The 27,173-nt window shown below is 37.5% G+C and overlaps 1 protein-coding gene across 1 annotated transcript; it reads right to left on the reverse strand.

Annotated features, from left to right (window-relative positions):
- Positions 1-263: 263 nt before the first annotated feature.
- LOC122652009 (UDP-N-acetylglucosamine diphosphorylase 1-like) lies at positions 264-17,514 on the reverse strand. Its single transcript, XM_043845626.1, has 15 exons — positions 17,302-17,514; positions 17,030-17,084; positions 16,781-16,932; positions 15,324-15,363; positions 14,235-14,327; positions 14,052-14,164; positions 13,875-13,949; positions 8,196-8,235; positions 7,992-8,074; positions 7,828-7,905; positions 6,507-6,650; positions 5,750-5,817; positions 1,342-1,456; positions 906-1,062; positions 264-625 (listed from the first exon to the last, which is right to left on the reverse strand). Exons 1-15 carry the CDS (start codon positions 17,452-17,454, stop codon positions 528-530), a joined length of 1,464 nt encoding a protein of 487 aa, XP_043701561.1. The 5' UTR covers positions 17,455-17,514; the 3' UTR covers positions 264-527.
- Positions 17,515-27,173: the final 9,659 nt, after the last annotated feature.

The following is a 27,173-nucleotide window of genomic DNA, read 5'->3' on the forward strand; positions in this document are numbered from 1 at the left end:
CATCCAAAAACACAATGCTGGAAAGATGGGCACTAAAGCACAACCCATACCATTTCATCATCATAACAAGCCCAATAAGCACCACCCTGACCAACAGAAAAAGAACAATAACAGGAACCATTGGCCCAGCTCAAGTCTATAACAAGAAGAAGAAAGGCCAAATAACCTGCTGATCCACGAAGCCAGATAACATCGAAGTCAAAAAGGGATTTGATTGTTCATTCCAAACGTGGTAAATGGAAATGAATGAAAACGGGAGGTTGAAATGCACAGAGAACTTTTGATATTATTAGTTTTTTGTGGTGAGAAGGGGCATGATGAACAGGCAAAGAATAGCCAATCCTGTCTCAAGGCCGAGTAGGGAAAAACACACCCTCTAATTCTCTCCTCTCTAGGAAGAAGACATACGCCTAATTCTGACATCAGATTTACACCAGCTATTGACTAGATACCCAAATGACAGACAAATCGGTAATTAGCCACTCATTTAGATTTAATCAGGATAGAACCACACAAAAAACAACAATCTAGAAAGCAATTTCACAGGGTGCATGAAATGTCCTCCCGCGGCATATCGCGTCTAGGTTTTCTCCAGCATACGAGCAAAGGGGTGAGATTTCCACACCTGAGCTCAAGTCCACAAAAATTAGAAATGGTCAGCCAGAAAATAGAGGGGAGGGAGGAGAACAGATAAACAAGACTGGTCATTATCAAGATTTAACTACTAAACAGCCAAACAACAGCAAAGAAGATTAAATTTTGTCCATGAATTGAACTCGAGGATCAGAATGTTTCATTCCCATTCCTCCACTCTTCTTCTGTACTGAGAGACAACTTCATATTCAAATAAGACTCTAGTACGAAAAATGTATAGAACAAAGCCCAAAAATGGAGGGGGAAAATACCAGTTGCATATAATGGCACCGAATGCGTTAAGAAGCCACCTGCAGCAACCACCCAACGAGAGTGAAGGCGGAGAACCAAGAGGCGAGCACTATCAGGTGTGTCAAAATTTGATCCATTGGCATTTTTCACTGGTGCAAACTCCTCTTCTCGTAGTATCTGAATTATTCCAATCTTAAATAGGTAAGTATAACATGCTAATACACTACTGTTTCCAAGTCAGGAAACACTTGAGGGAAAGAAAAAAATTGAAGTTGGTGTTTGGGTAGGTTCAGGTTTTTGGTAAGCCAGAAAGTCTCAGGACCCCTGCTCCACCCCACCACACCTTGTAAAACCAGACAATCTGTTGGTTCTCCACAGCGTGGGGCAGTTTACAATTAACCAATCTGAACCCACCTCAAACTAGCCTATCACTCTGGGGAGACGAAAGTGACTCACTTCAAAGAGTGCTGTTGAAGGAGAATAAGCAAATGCATCAAATATAAATTGTTCCAACTTCAAGCCCATTGTAAACCCATGTGTAGAAGGGATTTTTTTCTCAGCAATGTGGTAACTGCACTCAAAGTGCACATTTTCATCATTAAGATCAATCATAGAATTACACAAGCTCACAAAGAAGTTAAAAAAGAAGGATATGGGTTTATTAAATTGAACTTAAAACAGCAGATTGTAGAATGTTTCCCTGACTTTGCCAATTTTCAAAGATCCCATCTATAATGCAAGGGCATGCCATACAGTTCCATGGTTATAAAACAGAAAAAAAAGCGTGGAACACTTGAAATTAATGTAGAACAATCTGTAATTAGTAGCCAAATAACGCTATTAAATAGAATATTAAAACTCTACCAATAATTTCAAATTTTTTTTTTTTTTTTTTTTTTTTTTTTTTGGGGGGGGGGGTGGGGAGAGCTGTAAATAAGATGGTTGGTATTTAGATCGAGTGTTAAAGGTGCGACTCCAATGAAATACAAATATCTTCTAGCTGCAAAACAGTTAGCAGTCACTGTGTATCCTAATTTAAGAGGTATTCAGTATTGAAAATTCGTGAAACAAAAAAATGACAGAACAAACCACATTTTGTGATTCATATCAAACACAACTCAAGTGGTTATCAAAAGATACTTACAGCCGAGAGAGAGAGAGAGAGAGACCTTAGGAGGGAGGGCAGGCTGGCTGGTTTGTGGGGTTTGATTGCATTTCAATTATTTGGAGCATTTGGAAAGGGAGAAATGCCTGTGTGCTTTGAGGCAAAGGGAGAGGCTGCTGATTGGGTTACAGTCAAGGCAAAAGGTTTTATTTCTAGTCGGTGTTCAGTTATTCCAGATTTTAGGGAGATGAAACATGCTTTTACAGATCAATGGGATGATTTTGTCAACAAATAGGGGTGAGATTTCTGTTTTGTCAAGGAGTGAGGATCACTTTTTCTAGAGGATCTGATGTGACCACGGAATTGTACAGCACGTGAGCGTACAGGTCACTTTTTTGGCTAATATTAGCAACAATTGTACTTAACAGTTCAGAAGGGGAAGTAGAGAGAGACTCCCTTGTCCATAATAGAAGCGAGAACCAAACTTGGGACGTCTTCTGCCAGAATGGACTATGCAGGGCAGACTGGAAGAGAGGACCACTTCAATAGATAACTTCAGTAGATTTAAGGAGAGCTCGAACATTCATTTACGAAAAATAGAAAACCAAGAGTTCCACGATTTAGAACAGAATCAAAATCCTTGGAGCATCATAAAAATGAATTCCATGAATATCCGTTACCCAATTGAGCATAAACATATTAATTTCATAGCTATCCTTCCAGTCAAACCATAAACCAACTCCTGAACCAAAATGATACTTAAGAATACCACCTCTTTTAACACTTAAAACTCTTTTCTTTTTTCCTTCCAATGCATACCAAATTAGTTCCACTTAGGTGTGTGTTAGACTTGGTGCGCGCGCACACACACAACCCAGGATTGGATGCATTAGAGCAGAGGCTACCAATTAAATCACAATAAGAAAATGCACTGAATCACCTTGTTGTGTGTGTGTGTCTGTGTGTAGATATGGGGAAAATAATGTATACACTAGCGCTGTGTAACGGAATATTATACACTAGCATCTTATTGATCATCGGATCTACTTCCTTGATCTCACCCATTAAACCTGTCAATTGTTGCAATTCCATTATCTCCACTGCCGCTACACTCTCTTTTACTCCCCTACCCCAATTCCACTCTTCCCCACAACACCCCGTCCGCAGGACTGCAACCCCCACTGAAATTCGTGCTTTAATGGCGAACAACAATCTACCTCGAAGGATTATCAAGGCATGTCTTGATCCCTCTTAAATTTTACTGATGCAGTCCCAGTCTTGCCGTGGTAAAATTTTCATGGAAGAATAATCATTTCAGGAGTTTTCCTATGTTGATGGTTTCTATCGACGAACTTGTGTTTCCATTTTCTTCTTCGATTGAGTTTTCTGATTCTATTGGTTATGTGATTCTACTTTGATCGCTGAGTACTTTGTTACGTAAGTGACAGGAAACTCAACGGCTTCTTCCACTACTCTATCGCACGGCCACGAACCCCCTCTATCCAACAGCCCCCATCTCCCGTTACCTTGTTCACCCCCCCACCCCTTGTTGGATTAGTTAGGGTTACATGTTGGATAGTTGTGTTAGGAGAACTTTTACTACAGGATACAATTTTATCTACTGTATTGGCCTATCCTAGTGGAAAAGTTTCTAATTAGCTTATGCCGTTCGATGTCCAAGGCGATTTAAACTTCGGAAAATGGAAATTTGGAAGGTTCCAGAGAGAGAGAGAGAGAGGCAGATGCAACAATGGATTGTAGCAATATATATATATATATATATATAGCAATATGTATATATAGAGAGAGAGAGGGGGGGGCAGATGCAACAATGGATTGTAGCAATGAGTTGCAGGGGAAGGATGCATTGTAGAGGGGTTGTGGGTGGGGAGGGGAGGGAGTGATGGTGGGGCAGGGGTTAGGACTTGGGAGCCATCATTGGAGATGAGAGAGAGCAGCGCCAATGGTTTCAGCGGGAAGCGGGACAGTGATGGGAGAGGGAGAGGGGGTAGAAGCGATAGAGAGAACTGGTTCCAACAATAAATGGGTTAAACGGTTAATATGTAGAATGGGGGATCTAACAATCAATAAACTGCTAGCATATTGGATTCCATTGTGCAACGCTAGTGCATGATCCTTCACCCATATATATATTCTCTGTGGGGGAGCCTTGGTGCAACGGTAAGATTGCTCCAATTCGAGTCTGGAAACATCCTCTCTGCGAAAGTAGGGGTAAGGCTGCGTACATTATGACCCTCCCTAGACCCGCAGTTCTGGGAGCCTCATGCACTGGATACACCCTTTTTGTTCTCTGTAGGGGAGCATGTGCGAGTGCGCATGTTGGCATCATGGGGGCGGAATTTCCGCCTTTCATTGGGGAGCAGAAAGGTCATTTCCCCCCCACCCTCTCTGTCTAGGAGCGGGCAGTACACTCCCCCACAGAACTTTTCTCCACATACCTTTTTGGGGAAGAGGGGAGTAAAGGACTCAGGGGAACAGGTGTGACGCAATCATTCTTGCCGGCAGGTTAGAAAAGAGAGATGTGCCAACCTAACCATTCAAAGGTCATTTTCAATAGTGATGGGACGATCTGGCCCATAGAAGTTGAAGATTAATGAGAAAGGTACATAGCTATTTCATTGGGCTTGCAATGGTAGAGACTTCCAAGGCGTCACTAGAAGCTCATTGGGGGAAAAGGGTAAAACTCAGTTAACTAGGACAACCAGAAACTTTTTTCTTCGGTAAATGTAAGAAGAGCACATACCAGGATTCTGTATATTCAACACTAAGTACACCTCTGTTCTGACACTAGAATATAATTTAGGACTGAGTTTCCCAAACCCACAGTCAAGGGAGATCCCTTGACCGATGGGTTTAGAAGGTGTCCATAGGGTCAAGGTTTAAAGTATCGGTATCGGGATTTGGGTATCGTATCGGAAGGGTGATTTTAAGAGACGTATCGGAGAGATAAAAGATACGCTTTTGATTATGGATAAAATATATGGTTTCTTACATGTAATAATAGCAATTTTTTAGTTATCGTATCAGTACCTTAAAAATAAGATACGCATTGGTTAGTATCGGAGGATATGGAAGGATAATTTAAACCATGATAGGGTATAGGGGAACAGTGGGGGAATTATCGACTTCGTCCTATTGTTTGGGGGGGAGAGAAAACATTTATAACCCTTGATTGGTGTACTCTCCCCCGCACTCAAAGTGCAAGAAAACTTTTGCCTATAATATTTTATAATACTTTTCTGTTGCCAGAAAAAGGGAGAAAAAGTAAAGGGTAAAGACAACTGGAAGGCTCACAAAGAAAATCCATAATGACAAAACACTCCAGAGCTTTGTGCTAAATATTCAACTACATACATCAAATGTATCCCATCTAAGAAATTGAATGGGCATGTTTACAATTAAAGGGGGGGTGTAAGACTCTAAAACACATATATTGCTAATGCAACTTTTGCATGTAATCAATTAATTACCTTTAGTAGAGGGCACTAGATAATTCATATACCCATGTACAACCTAGAGTATGAAAACTACTGAAATAGCAAAAGAAACAATTATTTTAATCAATCCATGGGAAAAAGTGTGCCAAAATTTCAAGAGTTCATGAAAATGGACTTCATCAAAAGCAGCAGTATTCAACTAGCCATTCACTTCATACCCACACATGCACAGATAAGCACATTTGCACACATGTAAGGATAAAAGGAAAGAGGTTCAAAAGAAAATAGAAATGTCACTTACATGCTATCTTTTTCGAGACCATTTGCCACTTGATTCAGGAAATCCAAAGTAAACATGTGCAGGCAGACCTGAACAGTGCAAATCGGAGATAAGTATAAAGATTATGAACCTAAAGGAGAGCCAGAAGTATACTCAGTTTAGCTTTGAAATTTTTCAAAAGAGTACATTGATGGAAATAACAATACGGTAGGCCTTTGACTTCCTATAACTCAGAAACTAGAACAGGTCAAAACAGAATGGCGGAAAAAAAGAATCTTTTTCAGAAATAACAAACATTGAAAAATGCTGCAAAGCATACTCATGTATGAAGAAATATTTAGTTTAAAATCGCAAAACCATGTAGTTTTTAGTAATCTCTGATCAGCAGTGAAGTGAGATGGTTAGGAAAAAAATCCCATTGTAGTGGAGTAGGAGAGAGTGGGGCAGAAAAGATACAGATAGATTTAGTGGACAGCGAAAATCTGAGGGGAATTTGTGGAGAGAGTGATTTGATTAGGTACAGAAGGGTTGTCCACAGTAGAAATTGCCAAGCAGTGACTCAGGGTTTGCGGAGGATGTAGGAGTGATTATAATGTTGGGTAGAGAGGAGAGTTGCACTGATTGCATGCTTAACATTATAACCAAGGAGGCATTAATTTTAGCCCAGAAAGAGTTGGACACACAAAAAAGTTAAGACAATGGTGAGAGGAGGAGGAGAAGCAGAGACAAGCACATAACTACAACTGGAAACAATTGAAGGAATGTGTAAGGAATATACATTACTCCAACAAAGGCGAAGTCGTCCGGTCTGCTGGTTGATGTCAGAAGCCAGTGAAGGATCCAATTCACTATATTCAACAACAGAGAGTGGGCCACCTTTACCCCGTTGAACAAACACACCAACCTTTTCTTGTGGGTACGCCTGTGACCAAGTCAAATAAAGCAAACATGTATAAACATTATTAGTTCAAAAGGAGGAAAAGAAAATAGAATATTGATAAAGTTCAACCAAAAAATAAATAAAGCATAAATGTAAGGACTCAAACAAATTCCAAAACAAGCTTTAACTAGATTTTCACAGTATGCATAATTTGAGTGGTAATATGTTCAATTTGCAACCTCTATTACAGGGATTGTTAGAGTTTTCATGTGAAAAAACAACAAATATTATTGAGCTCATCATACAGCGGAGTGGTGGCATTGTACTTGTAATGATGTGAAGTCACCGTGGAAATAGCAAACGGAGGTGGTCAGTGGCCAGTGGTCGTCAGTGGCGGTTAGTGTTGTGTAACATGCGATAACGTGTTCGATCAAACATGCTAAACCAAGGGGGGAGGCCAAAGCCTCAACGGCAGTTGAATGAACTCATTCGGCAGCAAGAAAGAAGAAAAAAATACCCAAAAAATATTGAGCTCTGATACTAAGTTGAGAAGAGAAAATCAAAGAATGATTTGGCTTGTCAAAGATGACATAGGCCGTTATTAGTTATAAGAAGGACAAGAGTTACACATAAGGCCTGCTTAGCTAAGGCTGAGTCACAGCACAGCCACAGTCCTTAGCCTACATACAATGAATCTAGATGGGTTACATAATCCTTATCCTTAACAAATTCTAAATCAGATCAGTTGAGTAAATAATTCAAAACTTAACGTAGTATTGTTCTTACATCATCAAAGAGAATTGAAAAAAATGAAAAACATTTACCAAGCTGCACTACAAAGGAAAACAAAAAGTAAATAGCATAAAGGTGAAAAGAAAGAGATGTCCAGCTGCTAAATGCCATACATTGCTATTGTTGTTGATTTTTTCTTCTTATATAAGAATGTATAATCATTAATCAAAGCAGACATACCCTCCCCCCCCCCCCCCTCCACCTTTTTTTTTTGATAGGCAAAGAAACAAAATTTAATAAGAGAGACGAAAAGATAAGTACATACAAAGTGTTCAAGACAAATAAAAGCAGCCAAATTCAAACCCAAAAAGTACATGCGACACACATTAAGGATGAAGAAACAAAGCATGGAAAGTTTCAGACTGGAAGCTGAATTTCAATTTAGATTTCAATGACCAAAAAAATAGCATTAGTAATTAGTAATTACCTTACGCACGACTTTTGCTGCTGCAGCTACACCTCTTTCAACGAAGTATCCCAAGAAAGTTGGATCAGCAACTCGGACCTGCATACAGATGGTACTAAATATAGTTCAAGAGAATATATTTCTTTTGATTCCTAAACCAACAACAAACAAAAGATGAGTCTCACCAATGCATTATCGACTCCATAGCAATCTATGTATCTCACACCTCTCATGGCCATATCTTCCAACAGTTTTGAAGACTTCAAAGCTGATTCATAAATCCATAGCCCAATGAAAGAAATCAGCAATTTTTCCCGGTAAGTAGAAAATAAACATGAAGTAAACTAACTTTAATGTGTTTCACATCCGCAATAATTGAAATGTCATACCAGAATAAACACCTCCATTCCCATCTGGTGCCTTTGCAACCTGGCTTTTCAAAAATAAGGTTTATGGATTTATCATATAGACAGAATAGAAAAGAAACTAGCTCAAAGAGAAAAATAGAACTCAAAACAAGAACCATCTGATGGTATGAATATTAATAAGAAATTGAGGAATAAAAGGAACAAGCCATAACAAATTAACAAGGAAGCATTTGAAATCAATTTGTATGAATATTAATAACACATTGAGGATACAAGGAACAGGCTATAACATGGAAGCACTCTCCATCCTGTGAAGATATCTTTCATATCTACATGCAAGAATAAGATCTTACTGATGCAGATCACCAGCAGGATAGGCACTTTTTAAAGTACTAGAGGTAGAAGAAGCACTCTTGACTCAGTGCTGAAACTGAGTTAACTCAGACCTTGATGGGTTTAGTTAGTCTTTTATTTTTGTTGTATTGTAAGTAGTGGTAATGTAGTCCTAGATAGGTAGGAGACCTACTAGGAGCCAAACAACAGGATCAAATAACAAAAGCGGCTGCTGGTTCGAATGGACAACACTAGGATTTACGTCAATTCCGAGGGTTTGGGTTGGATATTGGGAAAGGGGTTTATAGGGTATTAATGGGCAGGTCTAGGGGGTCAATATGGTATAAAAAGGTTAGGATTTGGATGAGTTTTGAAATTCTGTAATTTTGGGCAGAATTGAATTTTAGGGTTTTGGGTTTGGGTTTTAATGGAGCAAGGAGATGAAGGGGTTAGAGTGGGAGTTTGGGGCTGAAACTTGGATCGAGTGTCAACAATTATGTAAGGGATGTATGCTGAAAGTTTGGTTTGAAACTGATGGACAGATTTGGAGTTATGGAGGTTTCCTAGTAGAAGTAGGAGAGAGGGGTAAAACTGTAATTTCAGACAATCGGCTGGGTGGATGGTGCTGAAATTTGAATCGATTCTCTCTTAGGGTTTGAGGAAGACTTTTTAGCAAGTTCTAATGGTTAGATTTGGCTGGGCAGAATTCTCACGAAAATCACCTTGTATATGACCTTCTAGAAGGAAGAAGAATAGTTGCAGAATTTCTTACTTGTTGCAGGTCTTCAATGGCAGCAGCTTTGAAGAACTAGAAGAAGGACCTCCCGATCTACAAGATACAAGGAGTCGATCGGAGTCCACCAATCCCTCACCTTGATATTACTCACAAGACACACTCACGATGGAGCAAAGGCAGCAACAAAGGCAGCAAGCATAAAGCTGAGTTTTTATTAATCAAATATCCCTTACAAACTTATATAGAAGACTCAAAAATAGACTTAGACACTAAAAAGGAATGGTCTAACCTTATTCCTAACCTATTAGGTAACTTAAACCAACTAGGAAACTAAAATACTAAAAGAAATAGACTCAAAACATGGCTAGACCTAGAGAGTCCTAATCCAGCCCAACTTACATCACATGACCACTTAACCAAGTCACATGATCACTTAAATTGAACCAATTGGATGAAACCAATTTGAATCGGTTCAATTAAAAAACATAAAAATAAACTAAGTATTGGGCTAATCCCGTATGCAACCTATATACCCATATTTTAGGCCCATAAAAGTGGCCTATTACATTAGAAACTCATGGGATTAAAGGCCTAATATGTATGTAACTCAACCCTAGACTTATTTCCAATGAAACAAGCCCTATTTGGTGATGAATCTGCATCAAGTGGGCTAGGCCCATTAAGGCCAGGCCCATATTAATATATTATTTGTTATCTAAAGCGCCTTAAGTAGCCCACGATAGGAGTTAGGATGGTCTTAAAACTCTGTTTCAGTTTCTCATTATGTTTTTACTTTCCTTCTTAGAGTATGAATCTTGTTAACTCAACCCTGTTTATTTTTGTACCAAAAAAAATAATTTGTTGTTTGAGCCATAAAGCTCCCAACGATTATATAAAGGGCGTACCCAGTGCACGAGGCTCTTGCCACTACAGGGTCCAAAGAGGGTTATAATGTACCCTCAGTGGGACTATGAATAATGAAATTAGCTTTTTTGCTATATGGAGCTATGAGAGACAGCAGCCACCTCAGTGGGATTCTAAGATCAACTGGATGGAATCTGGTCAAGATCAAGTGGGAAATCTGATCATGTCCCTTTCCCTTACTCTTCTTCTTCTTTGCAAGTACAGCTCTTGTTGTCTAATTTCTTTCTTTAATTTTCTGTGGGATTCATCAACCCTATACTAAGTATTCTTTTGTTTCTTTCTTTACTTGTACTTAGTCATTTACTCTTAGTGGGTCTATTGTTTTGCTATTACAAATAAAGGAGTAGACCACGATAGAATACATTCTGAATCTCTCGTGATTCAGGTTATCCTCTCTCCATCATTCTTTCTCTCTTCACAATTGCAGGTACTGGTTTTAGATCCTGTTCTGTAACAAAGACTTTGTTTAGATTGACCTTCAACCAGGGTATGAACCTGATCAGAACTGCTGATCTGAAGATATTTGAAATCTCTCAATTCTGCCTTTTTTGGTTTTCCAGGTTTAGCTCTTTGTCAATTAATCTTAATCCAACCACCTGATTTTCACCATATTTTGGGGATTTCATCTACTGCCCAAATACTAAAATCGACCTAGCTTTAAGGCTGATCTGAGTTTCTAATTGACAGTAATTAAAGTTCTTGTATATTCTTATTTAATTTCCTGATTTCACTAATTTTCCAATTGGTTTAAATCTGGCCGTTGAATCATCACAGTCTTTTGAGGCTTTGTTATTCTAACGTCATCCTACCTTTGACCAGAATTTGAACCCCATCTGATAGGGTTGAATTTTGACTTTATTGTTGACATATTTCCATGGATTAAAGTATCAGTCCGTATCGTATCGTATAGGCCGATACGTATCGGTATCGGTCGGATCCACATCGCACTCAAATCCTTGGAATACAAGATATACTCAACACTTGAAGGGAAAGGTAGGTTTTTTTTCAAAAAACATGATCTTTTGCTTCAAATATTGCATTTTAGTTCTTTTTTTCTTTTTTTTTTTTTTTTGCTATGATTCAAGGAGAATAGGTTCAACTAACTATTAGATTCCATGCTTTGTATAAATTTGCAAAGATTTGAACTCAAATCCACCATTTTTCACCCAAAACCGAAAAATGGCTTCCTTAAAGGTCAGTATTGTGCTTATGTTCGGTCAGTACACAACATCATCCTAGTTGCTCTTATTCTTGAAGACCCTTACAAACATGAGTTTGATCCACCCCAACATTCTTCATGGCAATAGAGTGATTCTACATGTAAGAAATCTCATCTTTTAATCTATTTATAACAATTTCAAAGTGCTGCACTTGTCTGGTGATACATTATTCACAATTCTTAGTGTATATGCATGATATATGACATAAATTGCTTGTTTATATTATTTTTTTTGTCCAAAAATGTATTTTCATGCGTATTTTGATCATTTTCATGCGTTTCTGCACCGATCGATACGTTTCTCCGATACGATACGATAAGTCTCTTAAAATCGCCCGGCCGATACAATACCCAATACCGATACTTTAAACCTTGCCTATTTCTGTTTTTGGTTTTACTTGGGATTTTGTTAAACAGGGGTCTGTATTCTATACCTGGGGTTCATCCTTACCCACCCTCATCAGACCTAGCCTGCCTGATCAAGTGGAATATCTCCATGAAATTTCTCCTCTTGACTTGAAGACTTGATGACTAATATTGAGTCACCTTCTACAATCAATTGCAACCACCCAAAGTCCTAAATCTACTGTAATTCCTGTTGCTACAGCAATCAATTCCACCATCACAGAATCTGCAACACCTATAGACCACAAGAAGACCAGAATAATGTTTCCCTCATAACACCTTAAACCCCGATAGTTTGGTGGACAAAAAGAGGTGGGAAAGGAGAAGTTCTAGGACCCACATGTAATGGGGTTAAAGACCGGGAAAGAGAAAGAAAGGAAACAATGGTAAACAATGGAATTCCATAATTTTTTATTCCAATGTGTAATAGGTTCTAGGCCCCACATGTAATAAAATCATTCTCCTCCCTTCCCCACAAAATTCTACCCAAAATGGTGGGATGGGTGGGATAAATGGCTTGCCATGGTCCACGTAGGTAGACAAGTTTCCTTAATTCATGGTGCTTAGTTTCCCACCCCAACCAACCAAACACCTGCCTTTTTTGGAATTTTATGGAAAACCCTACAATTATCCCACCACTTATTCCCACCCCACTATTTTCCATCAAATAAACAGGGCCTAAAGATCCTCCAATTCAGATTTTCCCAGGTTATCCAATGATCTCTCCATCAATGTTTAATTTGAGTTCTTGTTTTTCCTTCTTTTTTTTTTTGGGGGGGGGGGGAGGATTTAATTGTTGCCTCGTAGTTGCTATAGCTGGATTTGTTCTGATTATAATCCCCACTCTATGCATATGTAACAAGTCCTTTTGAGTAGTAGGAGGTTTTAAGAGAGTTATTTAACCAATTTCTTTGTTTCAATTACTGTGTAGTGTGGCCATGTCACCAGATAGGCCACCCTATCTTAACCTCTTGATCATTCCTTCAAAACCCTAAGAATACACCAGACACTGAAGTTCCTATCTCAAAGACTACAATTTTTTTATGATTTCTCCATCAAATCACCATGCTTTTCCATCCATCACACATAGTTGGCACGGCGTCTAGGCAACCCAAGGCAGTGGAGAGGGTCCAAATTCAAGGCGACGCCAAGGAGGCGATCAAGGCGTCCAAGTCGGCCAAGGCGCCTGGACGCCTAGGCGTCGCCTAGGCGAAGACTAGGCGACGCCTTGACAACTATTGCATCACATGCATTTGACCTTTTTCATCATCCCAAAAAGACTCACTACAGGACTCCAAATCTAACCCTAGTTTCTAACTATCCATGGTTATCTCCATTCATGAAAGCTAGTTCCACACCACGCTATAACTCTTTCAATGGAAGTCCATCTTTTTTTCTTATCAAACCACTAGACCAAAATAAACACCCACTCACAGTGCTAATTATATTATTCCAAACTTCTAATCATAGTTCTGGCAAAAGCCTAACTTCTTTCAGACATCAGATCATAGGTGTTCAGGCACCTACCTATGTCACCTTGGATGCCTTGCGTCCAGGCCCCTTGCAACGCCTTGGGTCACCCAGACTCCATGACAACTATGCATCAAATAACCTCTTCTGACAGAATTGTTAAAAACAAAAATAAAAACATCAACTGATGTGCAGATTTTACAAAAATTAATTTTTCTTTCATATTACTTTCCATAATAAATCCACTTAACCATACATTCTCAAAGAAAATTAAGCAACCATTTCTCCTCTTTGATCAGTATTGAAAGCATTTTTTAACCCTACGTTCCCAATTCCTTTCCTTTTTTTTCTTAAACTGACCGAATCATTTTTCAAATTAAACTTAAAAAGATTCATAATAATAATTTGGAACTGAATTAATACCTTTCAACATAACAATGCATATCTACGCATCCACAAATTCCATTTTCGGTCGACAGCAAGCATAGATATTAACAACAAAAGAAGTACAACAAACTGTGGAAGTTGACATTCTGAGATATAAATCATAATTCCAAAACAAAAATAAATAAATATGAAGACAATAGATATTAAAGATAAAAAGAGAGCCTACTCTGTATGGAGTCTCCATAAAAAATCTACCATCCTTGGAGATGCAAGGAATTGTACCCTGCTGGAAAAAGGTGATCTGCATTACAGAGAAAGTTTTCATGAAAATAAGGTCAAAAATACTGAGCAAGTTACTAAATTAATAAGAACAAAAATACCAACAAATTTTCAGAAATCTCACTTGATCAGGTTCAAGGCCAAAATATTTGTGACTTTCAAAAAACTTGCGTGTGGCATCATCAGTGAATGGGCTAGTCATTATGTACCAATGTATTGGCATAAAACCAGCTGAGCCTGCAGACACAAACTTATCAGCACAGCATGTCAGATGAACTTGGAGCACAGAAAATATATTTAAAATTACCCTCATTTACAGACTGAGCGGCAAGTCTTTGAACACATAAAATTTTCTCCGCCTGAAGTTGAAACAGCGACTTTCCGGATGGAAGACCAATGTCTGAGGCAAACGAATGTGAAAAGAATAAGCAAACAGAATCAATTAGATATTAATGCCTTATATAATCCAAAATGGCGGGGGTAAGGCTGCATACATTATGACCCTTCCCAGATCCCGCAGTGGCGGGAGCCTCATGCACTGGGTATGCCCTTTTTTATATAATCCAAAATGGAAGATCATAACATCATGCTTCACTACGGTGAAACTAATCCAAAAACTAGGGGATTCCATTGAAAGAGGAGGTTTTGAGGGATATTTACAGCCTTATTTTGCCAAAGGGGAATTTTGGTGGTTGTAGTAGGGTGGATGATTATATGGAGAACCATGCACTCAATTCCTTGACATATATTTCATTCCACTGGATGCTTAGGCCCATGAACTATGTACAAGATGAGCTTTCCAATTCAGGAGCTCTAACACCCTTTATGCGTATCGGCAAATATCCTTTCCCACAATCTGGTAATGGGTGATGATTCCAGATATTTCAGACAAGGTTGTTGTTTATCTTGTACTGTTCTTACACCATCTTTTTAGCTTGTAATAAAAATTGTCATTCATAGAAATTTAAAAAACAAAATTGAACAGATTTTCCCCACCATATTATGCTAGTAGCAGAACCACAGGTTCAGAAGTTCCCCAATATCTGACTATTTATCCCATTCTGCATTAAGTATAAAAAAGCATCATCGTAATCACCACCGGATCTGGGTGACCCACTGTCCACAATCATGTTATAAATCTACTGGACACGGATACAACAAGTGGCATTCTTTTAACAGGGAATGAAAGTAAAATCAACAACATGAAACCCTCAGCAAGTTACACAAACTTGGAGTGGCAGACCATGTAGATCAAATCATTATGCATGCAAATGAAAGGAAGAGATTCCAACCCACAGTCCACAACCACCTTTCGTTAAAATGAGAGATACCAACAAGAAAAAAGCAAGTAGTATTAAAATTTTCCAACGATCAAATAAATGCAGTAATTACTTACTAAAACATCCCTTGGGATCAGAACTTCCAAGGCGGGTTCCCTGTGCATTAAAATTTCAGTGTAATGAATACTTGCACAATCTATACATTTTTACAGTTTAATGCTAAGAAAAAGAACAGTTGGTGTGTAAAACATCCAAGAGCAAATTAACTAAAACATAATAAGAGAAGATGAAGAAAAAGATACACCCAAAAAATACACTTAAAAGGCCAGAAAACAGCCAGGGGCAATGTAACCATTACCACTAGCCTATTTGTATTCCCCCCCCCCCCCCCCCAAAAAAAAAAAAAAAGAGGAAGAGTCATCACAAACAACATAAGAATGAATGTGTAACCAATTACCACTAGCCTACCAGTTACCTCTTGCCTATTTGTATGCTTTTAAAAATTAAAAAAAGACAGCACCAATAACATAAGAACCAACATCTCCCCTGGAAGTGTAACATTGTTTTAAGGCAGGGAAACAGTGGGCTCATATCAAGTGTATTTGGTTTGGTGACTCTCATTGTGAGGGAAATCCCAACCCCATCAGACATTTCCAGAGGAGGATTGAAGAAGAAACAGGAGATTTAAAGATGCCAAGCCTCCGCTACAACCTTCTTTTATCATATTGCAACGTGGCGGCACCTTCTTGCTATTCTTATTCATCTACTTCCTCTTTCAAAATCCAAAGGGATTTAAACCACCCACTCGAGCCTCTCTCTTTCTAATCACCGCCCAAATTTGACAAACAACCACCACCACTACACCGCTGCCACACAATCTCCCTAACAACGTTATGTTCAAAATTGGGCCACTCAGAAGATAAAACATGACTGCAACCCAAGTTCCTCGTATATATATTTTTTAATAGAAAGAAGATCCAGGAAAACTTGCCAGGGAGTGGAAAGCAGAAGCTTTGCATAACTTAGAGATTAGTGATGAAATGTTAAATCTTGTAGAATTTTTATTCGACTTTGAGATTGTGTTGCATCTCTATTCTCTATTCATGTGAACTATATGGCAATTTTCAATCCTAAAAGAATCTGTGAGTTAAGTTATTTCAGATGACTGTCTCAATTAGCACCATGCATATCTGGCTGCGTTAAAAATACATCTTGACCGGTTTTTGGAAACTAAATACACCAAGAAGTACTGTTACCATCAACATAACAAAAAAGACAACAATACCTCGGGTAGAACACCATATGACACCATGAACTAACAAAACCAACTACATACATGAAAAGGAAAACAGTACCTATTTGTTCTTTAATGAAGTCGCTATAAGTGCAGTATGTTTCTAATTTCTTTATATATAATAAAATAGTGAATCTATTGCCATCAAAAGAATTAAAAAAGCTGTTAAAAATCAACTCCAGATAATCCACAAGCAATTTTGATACATCTAGAATCGCATCTACTTTAAATCATTGTTAGGTAAGCATGCACATCCACCAATTGAAACAAGAACACCACCTGCCCACCAGCCAAAAGCAACACAGCCAACCTCCCCTCTGAGATTGCTTTCAAGCCCATCTTCCACCATCTCTCTCTTTCTTCAAGTGTTCTCTCTTCAACAGTAGAAACACATTTCTCTGGCACTGGCTCAATCGCCGGAGCCGGAAGCCCTGAAATCACTTAAAATGACTTAAAAATCACATAACTATGACCTATATCATATAAGAAAAAACTCAACTTAGCAATAAAAAGAAAAGAAAAAATAACCTTGAGATCGAAGTGAACAGCGAATGATCCGATCTGTCCTTGGAAGATCTAAGCTCTAAAATAAAATAAAAAATTGAATCAAACAAGATCAGACTTTTTTTTGGGGGTGGGGTGTTTATATTTCATACTCTGAATAGATCATCAAAGAACCAGATTGGTTCAATGTTTGTCCTTCAAAACTTGCAACTACTTCATTTGCAGGGGTGTTTTTGCAACTGCAAATGAAGTAAAAGCTGGATCTGCATGGATGAATCAGAAATGGATGAAATTACCCCGATATCGCTGACGAGAAGCTGTCGTTCTTCAGGGGAGAGTTCATCCCAGAGGGCGAAAGCGTCTTCTTGGCCGTAATCCTTGAGCCTCTCCAACAGAGACTGTGGAGGAGACGAGGCATTGTAGTCGACAGCTATAGTTAGCTCTCCCATATCTCGACCTCCCCTTGAGAGCTCTGCTTCTTATTTGCTATTGAGGATTACAGTGACCGAGATATAAGGAGGGAGAAGTGGACATAATGACGAAAATAACCTTACATTCGATACTAAATATCGGATTTACCATTAACTTCGAAGTAAAGCGAGGAATAAGAGGACAACGGTATTGTTCCGCTATTATTATATTCGGGGTTCGCTCTGTGGTCACCAATCACCACGGGCTTGACGCGACACGCGACTCCTGTCATGGCCTCTCTGGAATCCACTTTACCTCACACATTCCTATATGAAACCTGAATTATATTCCAGAGCTACTAACGGTCTTTTACAACCCCGAGCACAACCTTCTCCGGCAATGGCGTGAGACAGAAACGATTTGAATGGGGCAGAAGCTTAGGGATGCGTAGAGAAAAGTTTCAATCAAATGAGGAATATTTCTCTTTGAATGGAAGGCAAAGCTCCGTACCGATCGAAGTGGTGAAGAGAGGGAATGTGGAGGTTACTCAACAAGTGGGTTATGGAACTGCAAATTTGTAAATACATTGAATAACATAACATCAGGTCTCGGACAGGCTTCGGAAATTCTAGGGTTTTTGGGTGTGAATCGATCAGATTGAACCAGTGAAAATTGAGATCAATCACAGCCGATTTCGATCGATAGAATTGGCCAACTTCATGTGATTGATCCCGATTCAGACGTGTCGAAGCAGTTGATTTTAAGGTTTTTGGGATTGGATCATTAGGTTTTCAGATCGGAGAAGCCAATTCTAGGGTTCAATTTACCTCGATTCCGATTTTTAAAATCCTTAAAACTGTAAGAGATAGACTCGGAAATCGGCCAATTTTGCTCTGTGGAAGAAATCTCAAACAATTAAATTCTTTTTTATTCTTCCCAATAAGGTAAATTTTTATCCTTCTTTCTCTTGGTTTTCTTAAAAATGTACAAAATATAGCTTAATATAATTTCACTATTTTTTAAGTTAAATTTTCAAGTATATATTAAAATGATCTTAGTATCTAACTCCATATTAAATATTCATAAAAAGAAAAACTATGTTTTACATAATTATTAATGGATACCCTTAATTTAATAAGATATGGTATGTGATGTATGTGATGTGGATTGATCAATTTTATAGCACAATCTTAGTTTACATAGAAATTTAGCATTAACTATTTATTAGAATAATTTAATGCTTTAATTAATCTAATAATTTGGGGGTAATTTTGAACAATATGCACCATATGATTGAGGTTAGGGATGTAAACGGATCGAATTCGGTCGGATAGTGGCATTATCATATTCGCATCCGATTATATTTAGACGGATTCGGATAATTTTTGGATAGTGATTTTTTGAATACTAGTTCTTCTAAATGGATATGAATACGGATCGAATACAATTTTTCAACTATCCGTTGATATTTTTACCATTTTTATGATGAGGGTGAGGGTTGAGACTTGAGAGTTCAGTTACTACCCTTTCTTCTACTCTTCTTAGTATTTTATTCTCTTACGTTTTTTACTTTTGAATTTTTAATAGATATGTAATTCCATGTATCACATTGAATAAAACCATATATATAAACCAATAGCAAATCTAGAAAAAGAATCACATTATCTTAATGTATAAATTTATAAAAATAAGATAACAAAATCCAATAAGGTAACTTAAAATGATAGACAAACACATGGTTATATTTTAGATATTTTATTACCGTCAGACTGCTAAACGAATCGGATAATAATCGATCGGATAGGGGGATTATCATATTCGTATCCGATTAGTTTCGAACGGATTCGAATTCTCCTAAACGGATACAAACGCGGATCGAATACTGATTTACGAATATCCATTTACATCCTTAATTGAGGTTGTCCATGTGGATATTAATATGATATATAGGTATTAATAAGATAATATTTACACTAATAATTAAATGATACATTGTCATCTTAATATGTACTCATGAGTAAAATTTGAAAGTGATTTGAAAGTGAAGGGAAGGAAAAAATAATAATGAAAAAAACTTAGTGAGATGGAGATATAAAGTTTGTTTACCAGGAATCTTAAAAGCAGTATCTAATATAAGAGTTGGGGTTAATATCGGTAAAGTTTAGGGGACTAACAAAAATTTCGGCGTATATCTAATGTATCATTCTATTTCAAAGAATTGGGACTACGAAGGAATGACAATGGGTTGATCCATTTATAAAATGGTTTTCACCTTGGTTTTGATTTGTTAACGAGGTTGAGTGGGGTTGGACAGCTTTGACCCTTACAACAACTATAAGTTTTTTCTACTCTAACCAATGTTGAGACTCCACAACCATTATTATATTTTCAATATACTTTTTTCCTGAGGTGGTGGTGGGTGGATCCTAAAATAGATAAGGAATAGGAAATGTCAAACTCAAAAGTCAAAACCTCTTGAGGCTAGGCCCTAGTACCGCACTAGCCTCAAGCCAATTGCGTAAACAAGTGTCCTCGTTAAAATTTAATACTTGATTTAGTCAGTTGATAAATTTTGATACTTGTAAGCATGTGCGAAGGGAGGGAACTTAGGATCCACGTGTCCACAAAATTACGACCCATTTATCATATGATAGAACCAAGACCCCCCTAGAGAACCCTCTCCAAACCGTATGCCTAATAATAACACTCACATAGCTAAACTTAAACCATCAATTAATTAGGTTGAAAAATACCAACCCAAAACCCAAGTTTAGGCCGGCCAAGAGGTTACCCCATGAAAAATAGAAACAAGAAATGAACATAAAAAGAGAGAAGAAGATCTTCCCTCCTCCCCATTTAACTTGTAAAGCCCAATAATGCAAAAAGATCGGTTCACATGTTTACTTTCCAATTATCACCAATAGGAGATGTTATATATGTTTGATAAAGTTTACACTTTTCTGTCCTTAGAAGGAGAGAAATAAAGCAAACTTTTAATATTGGAAGTTGGGGTCTAATTATGTATCCTTACCACCGAACATTAATGGATAGGTTATGTGGGTGAGGTTCCTTTACTAGCCATCCCAAAAGCCATATTCTAAAGCGGATCACAGGTAGATCGAGTAGACCCTACACCCCATCATCGTTCAATCAAAGCAAGAAAGTAATGAAAATCTTAGTTATCATTAACAACAATCTATCTACTAAGAAGTTTTTTTTGTTTTTTTGTTTGTTTGTTTGGGTGAATACCTATCTACCATGGTTGCTCCTCATTGCATATAGTTATTGCTTGGAGGGCTGTGATTAACAAGAATGTGGGTAGGTGTATCCTTGGTCGGATAGGAATTAAGAGAGTCTTTTCTGCTTTACATTAATCAAGGTTTAATAAATTGGAATCGGATCGTGCAAATCGGCTGATCTCGATCATGCACTCTCTCTCATATTTTAGATTTCTTAGATCTAGCCTTATTTTGTCATTTGTCAAATTCCATTTAGACTGAAATTTGACATGTGACCTATGAACAAAAGTTGGGTTCATCTAATCAACCATAAACCACTATTGGGTCTCATCATGTAAAAGAGGTCAATGTACACAGCCATGAAGGGCCAGAAGCCTAGAACATGCTGGTCAGGGTCATGGTCATATTCATGCTCATGCGCATGATACCTCATCGTGGCAATAAGAATGAATTTTTTTTTATCATCAAGAATGTAAATTCAAGTTTCTAAGGGAAAATGTAGGTGTCACTATGCATAGTTAAGTACAACACTTTACTAATTACCACATAACTCTACATGCATGGGTAAATCCTTGTAACTGAAAATTATAAAAGATGACAGTTTTGTATTTTATATTCATTTTCATCTAATGGTATTTTCATAATTTATTAAAATATTGAATCATACTTTAAGTTACTTTTCTTATTTATCCGGGTAAATTTTTTACCACTGAGATACATATGGGATCTTTTATCATATGGACTAACCATGTATTGCCAAATGGAAAATAGTTCACTAGTCGCTAACTGCGTTATGGTGACATCTAGAAGGACTTTTTCTAGTTTCAGAGTTTGTTTCATAAAAAATAAAGGACCTGTTTGTATTAACGGTCATGTACATATACGGTCATGCTTTTCCATCGTTGGATGAGGGTGGAGGCAGAATTGTAATAACACATCCCCTCTCTCTCTCTCTCTCTCCTTCGTCTAATGACAGTTGAAGATACGACTGTGTACATACATGGCATACATAAAACCTTCTAATTTATTATTATTATTATCATTATAAAGAAAGAAATTGTCTTATATGACATTATTAGATATGCTCTGAGTTGGCTTGCAGCAATTGGTTTATCTGCAATCACACCTGCAACTCTTGTCATAATATCATTATATTCCTTGCTTCATGTGCTCTTATATTTAATAATATTTGATGCAAAGCAGTACACATCTAGGGTTCTGTTTGGTTGCTATTTGGAATCAAATTTTATATCATCTAAAAATCCTATAGCATATGGAAGCATGAGGCCTTGTTTTAAGATGGATAGATACACCTAGAGTCATTGACTGGTTTGTTAAAAAAGAAACTGAAATGTGGTCCTCAGGTTTTTCATCAAATGAAATTAATTTTAATTAAGGGAGAAAGAATGTCACTTGGTTGCCATTGTTCCTGCGTCCTGATACAGGAGCGCACGAAATGACCATCACACCTCTAATCATTTACAAAGTTCTAAGGGGTGTAGTAGTCATTTCACACACCCTCTTGTCAGATATTGACTTAAAAAGAGACACACTTTCGGTGGATTTCTTATATACAAATTTACTATACGAGGAAATCAAACCATTTCATTCCAAATGAAATTAATTTTAATCTATCTCTTTTTTTTAATGGTATAAATATTTGGCAAAATCTTATGTGAATATTTTGCATTGTCTTGACATGTGTGTGCCCATCCATATTTCAAGTTAGGTTAATTGTTACCTAGTATTGGAATAGTAATTAAGAATAGTTTTTAGTTAGATAAAGCTTACTTAATCATCTGGACCACCCTAGCTTTGCCCTAATCAAGTGTACAAGCGAGTGGTCAGGAGATGAGGGTGGTCCCCTTAATTAACATTTTTATTTTCGTAAACCTAGGATCTTTACTAGACTAATAAAAATGTATCTTGATTAGTAATTAATCACGATTTTAACGATTTGGCATCAATAAATATGGATATTTCTTTGTGATAAAGGACCACACAGTCATCTGAATGATCAAATTTTAACTCAAATTAACAAATGAGAATGCTTTATAAAGGATTTGTGATAAATTAAGAAATTGCAAAAGCTGGATGGAATCCATGGTTTCCTTGGATTGATATTGAAGCTGATATAGGATTCGTGATAAATTAAGAAATTGCTAGACTTTTTTTTAACAAAGCTTGATGCAATACGGGGGTTTTCTTTTAGAAATTGGATTGCAATATTGGAGAGTGACATAGGATCTGTTATGCGTGCACCTCAAGCAGCTTCAATGTGAAGGCAATATCTATATATATATCTTCAAGGAAGTTTTCTTGGCCACTTTCTACTAAGGTGCAACTTGGGAGGCCCATGAGAAAATTGGGCTCAAATTTGAACAACATCAGGTTAGGTCTTCGACTCTGCCCTATTCAAAATTCATCACTCTTAGCCCAGCCCAACATCAGATGGGCTTTGTCACCTCCGACCCAGATTACATTCTTAACACACACAAACCCAGATTACCTTGTCACTTCGGAGTTCGGATACCAATACGATACAAATTTGATCATATCGCCCTTGTGGGGCATAAATTCAAAAGAGTCCCTTTTTGGCCTTACGTCCGATATTTACAAATATTATATCGGTTATCCATGATACCATATATTTTGTATAGAGGAGGGGGGGGGGGATCGAACTGGGGAGGGGATAAGGTACCAATCAAGAAACTCGAGACCTCCTGGTAAGCATGGGCATGAAGCGCACAATGGCTCACCAACTGAGGTAGGCCATTGTTGGTACCATGTTGGTTTTTTTTTTTTCCAGTTTCCCTAAAAACAATGTATAAATGCTACTTTTCATTGTGTCGTCCGTACAGTGATAGTTTCGTAGTTTACCTAACCTAACGAAGCCTAGGAGGTTGCCAAAGCTTGAAAGTCTTTGGCGGTGCTGCCTATACAGAACGGCACAAGGAGGACAAAACCAAACCGCCCCATGTTGCCATGTGGTTTTATCCTGGCCATTTTTTTGGAATGTTGGAACATCTCATTCTCCAAGGATCCGGCTCGTCTATAGGGAGTCCATCGCCCAGTAAAATATCCAATGGCTGGGCTAATTGGGCCCAAGGTGCGATGCGCATAGGCACACATTCCAGCATGACTCTCCTGGGTGATGGGGGTCAATGGAGAGGAGCTTGATCCGTGGTCCTATTGGGTTTTGGTTTCGAGTTGATTTTGATTTGCCTTGTAAATATTGTCAAAAAGTGAAGAAAAAAATTTTGTATTTTTAATGAATTTTAGGTTGGTATCAGTTTTTTGTCGAGCTATATCGATCTCGACCAGGTTTTTTAAATTTAATTCGGTGTCCTATTGATTTCGGGACAATAAGGTTTCGTTTCAGTATCACAAAACCCTAATCCGATAAGATCATATCAGTTTTGGTTTCGATCAGTTTCGTCGGTTCGGACTAGTTTTGGACCCCTCTATAAGCGAGTTTAGTTCTTCTGCACCTCCACGTATGTTGAAGAATGCCAAATGTCTCCGTTCGGTCATTTAAGGGGCAAAAACGGGTATGAAAGTGAAAAGGACACTTCACATGCTCTAACCGTACATGTTGAGGAGCCAACTCCAAGTAAGCGACATGCCGACATGGACAAAGGAATCGGCCTCCACCAATTTTACCAAAAAAAACACAAATTTTGATTCCTATTTAGATTCAGTTGGTATTGGTCGAGAAATGGCCAGAATCAGCCATAATTATCCTAAAACCCTAGAAATCAGATACGGATTGATCGGTTTTGAATAATCATGAATCATGATCGAGATCAATTGAGGGAGCGGATCTTGGTGCAATAGTAAGGTTGCTCCACTGTTACTAAGTGGTCATGGGTTCGAGTCTGGAAACAGTCTCTCTGCGAAAGCAAAGGCTAAGATTGCGTAAGTTATGATCCTCCCCAAACTCCTTAGTGGCAGGAATCTTGTGCATTGTGTACGCCTTTTTCATGATCGATATCACTCGATTCAATTATCGTAATTTTGATTTTTTAAACCTTGACCTAAATCGCAGATTTACTATTTACAATTGTGTTTTTTGTGAAAGAAATTTTTCATTAAAACTCGACAAATTACAACCAAAGGACCTTCTCCTGTTCTCCATCAACCAAGGAAGAAACTCCCTCAAACAAAAGTGCTAGAAGATATGATTCCCATACCCCCACCCAAAAATAAAAAGGTTTAGATCCAATTTATTAACCTATGGGGAGAGGGTTCGCTCTACGTTCGTGTGCAGTTTTGGACATTGGATGAAAAGGTATTACGGAAAACCCTGATAATAAAGGGTATATGGGGTTTCAAAAAGGGTGTTATAATAAAATGGGTGAGGGCATGCACAAATGATCTGATTGCCGGTGTCATGGAGATCTTTTCCCTTAACCTATAATATAAAGTTCTACTAGAAAAGGGATAAAAATCCTATAAGGAAATAAAACCTTAAAAAATAAAAATTATGAACTAGAGAAACAATATATCTATAAGCATAACATGAACTTTAAGAAGAAAAAAAAAATAACACGAGGTCCTAGAGCAAAAGTTTTGTTCCACAATAGGTGAAGTAAAAGTATAACTATGTAGGATCATTATTACTCTATCCACTATTGTACAAAGTCGATAATATCCTCTCAATTTTTCCCAATACTTATCCTAAGACATCCAAAACCATCAGCAAGGGATTCTCTTTTCACCTTATGTGAAGGGAAACTGACTCCAAGTTCTAATTGTAAGAATTATGGGTTTAGTTAATTATTCAGTTTGATTAGTTGGTGAGAATTAAGTTGTATAAATCGGTTCGGTTCACTCTCTAGTTTAGGGATATGTTGGTTTAACCTATTGTGGTTTAGGGTCAAGACAGTATTATATATACTATGTTTTGGGTCCCTGTAGTCCTGATTCTATTCTTTTCTACTTTACACAAAAGAACGAGAGCAAAAAGAGGTCTGAAGTGTTGTGAAAAATCCATAACCAGCAAGAGATCATCTCCAACATAATTTGGTGTAAGGTACATCTTGATTCCCCTTATGTTTGATTTTGTGTTCTAGTTTTGTGTACGAGATTCGATTTGGGTTTTGATGTGAAATCCTATAGTTTATTCTAACAATTGGTATCAGAGCGTGACCATACAGATTTAGAATCGATGCATTAGTAATTTTTATTTATTTATTTGGATTGTTACTCGGTGCAAGTCAATATTATGTATTAAAAAATAATGGTTGTCACAGGCATGGTTGGCCGCTGAAACCATGGCCGCAAGGCAAAGACAACCAAGGCCAGCAGAAACGTTGGGCTGAAAAATTGCTTCATCAAAATGTTATAAAGGGATTTTTTCTCTTCACCGTATGTGAAGGAAAACTGTCGGCCTCCAGGTTCTAATATCTAAGACTAAATTCTTTTTTTCTTCTCTATTATACAAAACATTGTTGTTGATATTTTTCAACACCTCAGACATAGAAGGAAAAGAAGTGCTTTATCGTTATAATGGGATTTCAAACTCTTCTCAATTTAGGATTATTAGTCAAGAATTCAATATGAGATTTAACCTGAGCTATTGGAGTGAACTCTCCACTATGTGATTGAATTCATATCCATTATTAGAATTCAACTCAAGAATTTTAGTGATTAAGGGTTTTCTGCATTTACCATATTGTATATTAATAAGTGTTCGAATTTTTTAAACTTGGTATCCCTCTCATCTTCTAAAAAGGTAAAAATGATCTAAATAGATAAAAAGATAAAATTACAAATTATTTGACACCTTGAGGAGTGTGAATAAGAAAACGCCGTAGTTAATACACAGGGCAAGAGAAACGGTACACACGTACATAGATAGATTCCTTCAAACAAAATTTTTATAAGGACTGAAATCCAAATGCGCCGGATATGGGCGAACTCCAAATCAAAACCTCTTTGTTTTGTCACAATTCAAACACCACAATAATTCACTGCTACGATTATTATTATTAGTTGGGTGGACTTAGTAAATAGGAAGGTAATAATAGTTAGAATTCTCATCCAAAATAAAACAAAATGCTCGCATAGTTTGGTGCAGAATTAGCACAAGAACAATACTAACTGTACGCACATGAAGTTAATTAAAGAATTTTATTATTGATATTATTCAGATTATTAACGAGTCATTCAAGACAGAGATATCACTCAAATCAATTTTTGAAAAAAAAATTGAAAAATTAAGAGAAGATAATGATAACGGTAGATAATGTTATTGGGGCGGGGTAAGGGTGTCAATTGGGACAGTTCTCGGCATTTGGGATGGGACTGTACTGGTACCAGTACCAAAAATGCCCATCCCCGAATTGTCCCATTTAGTTAATGAGACCAAATCTAGATTCCGGTCCCAATTACTACTGGGACAGGACAATGTCGATTCCTAAATGGTTCTAGGCACTACAGAAAAGGAAGAAGAAGTTTAATGGTTCCTAGCGAGGCGGGTTTATTAGTGTTGTGGAAAAAGAACCTATGGAATG

This window comes from Telopea speciosissima, chromosome 2 (genome assembly GCF_018873765.1).
Source record: "Telopea speciosissima isolate NSW1024214 ecotype Mountain lineage chromosome 2, Tspe_v1, whole genome shotgun sequence".
NCBI lineage: Eukaryota > Viridiplantae > Streptophyta > Magnoliopsida > Proteales > Proteaceae > Telopea > Telopea speciosissima.

Excerpts from the sequence above, each read along its gene's own strand:
- LOC122652009 (XM_043845626.1), bottom strand. The coding sequence starts at position 17,454 with ATGGGAGAGCTAACTATAGCTGTCGACTACAATGCCTCGTCTCCTCCA. Across the intron at positions 15,364-16,780 it reads TGCTTTTGGCTGGTGGGCAG|GGAACCCGCCTTGGAAGTTC; the intron begins GTGGTGTTCTTG and ends TTTAATGCACAG. Across the intron at positions 14,165-14,234 it reads CGCTCAGTCTGTAAATGAGG|GCTCAGCTGGTTTTATGCCA; the intron begins GTAATTTTAAAT and ends TTGTGTCTGCAG.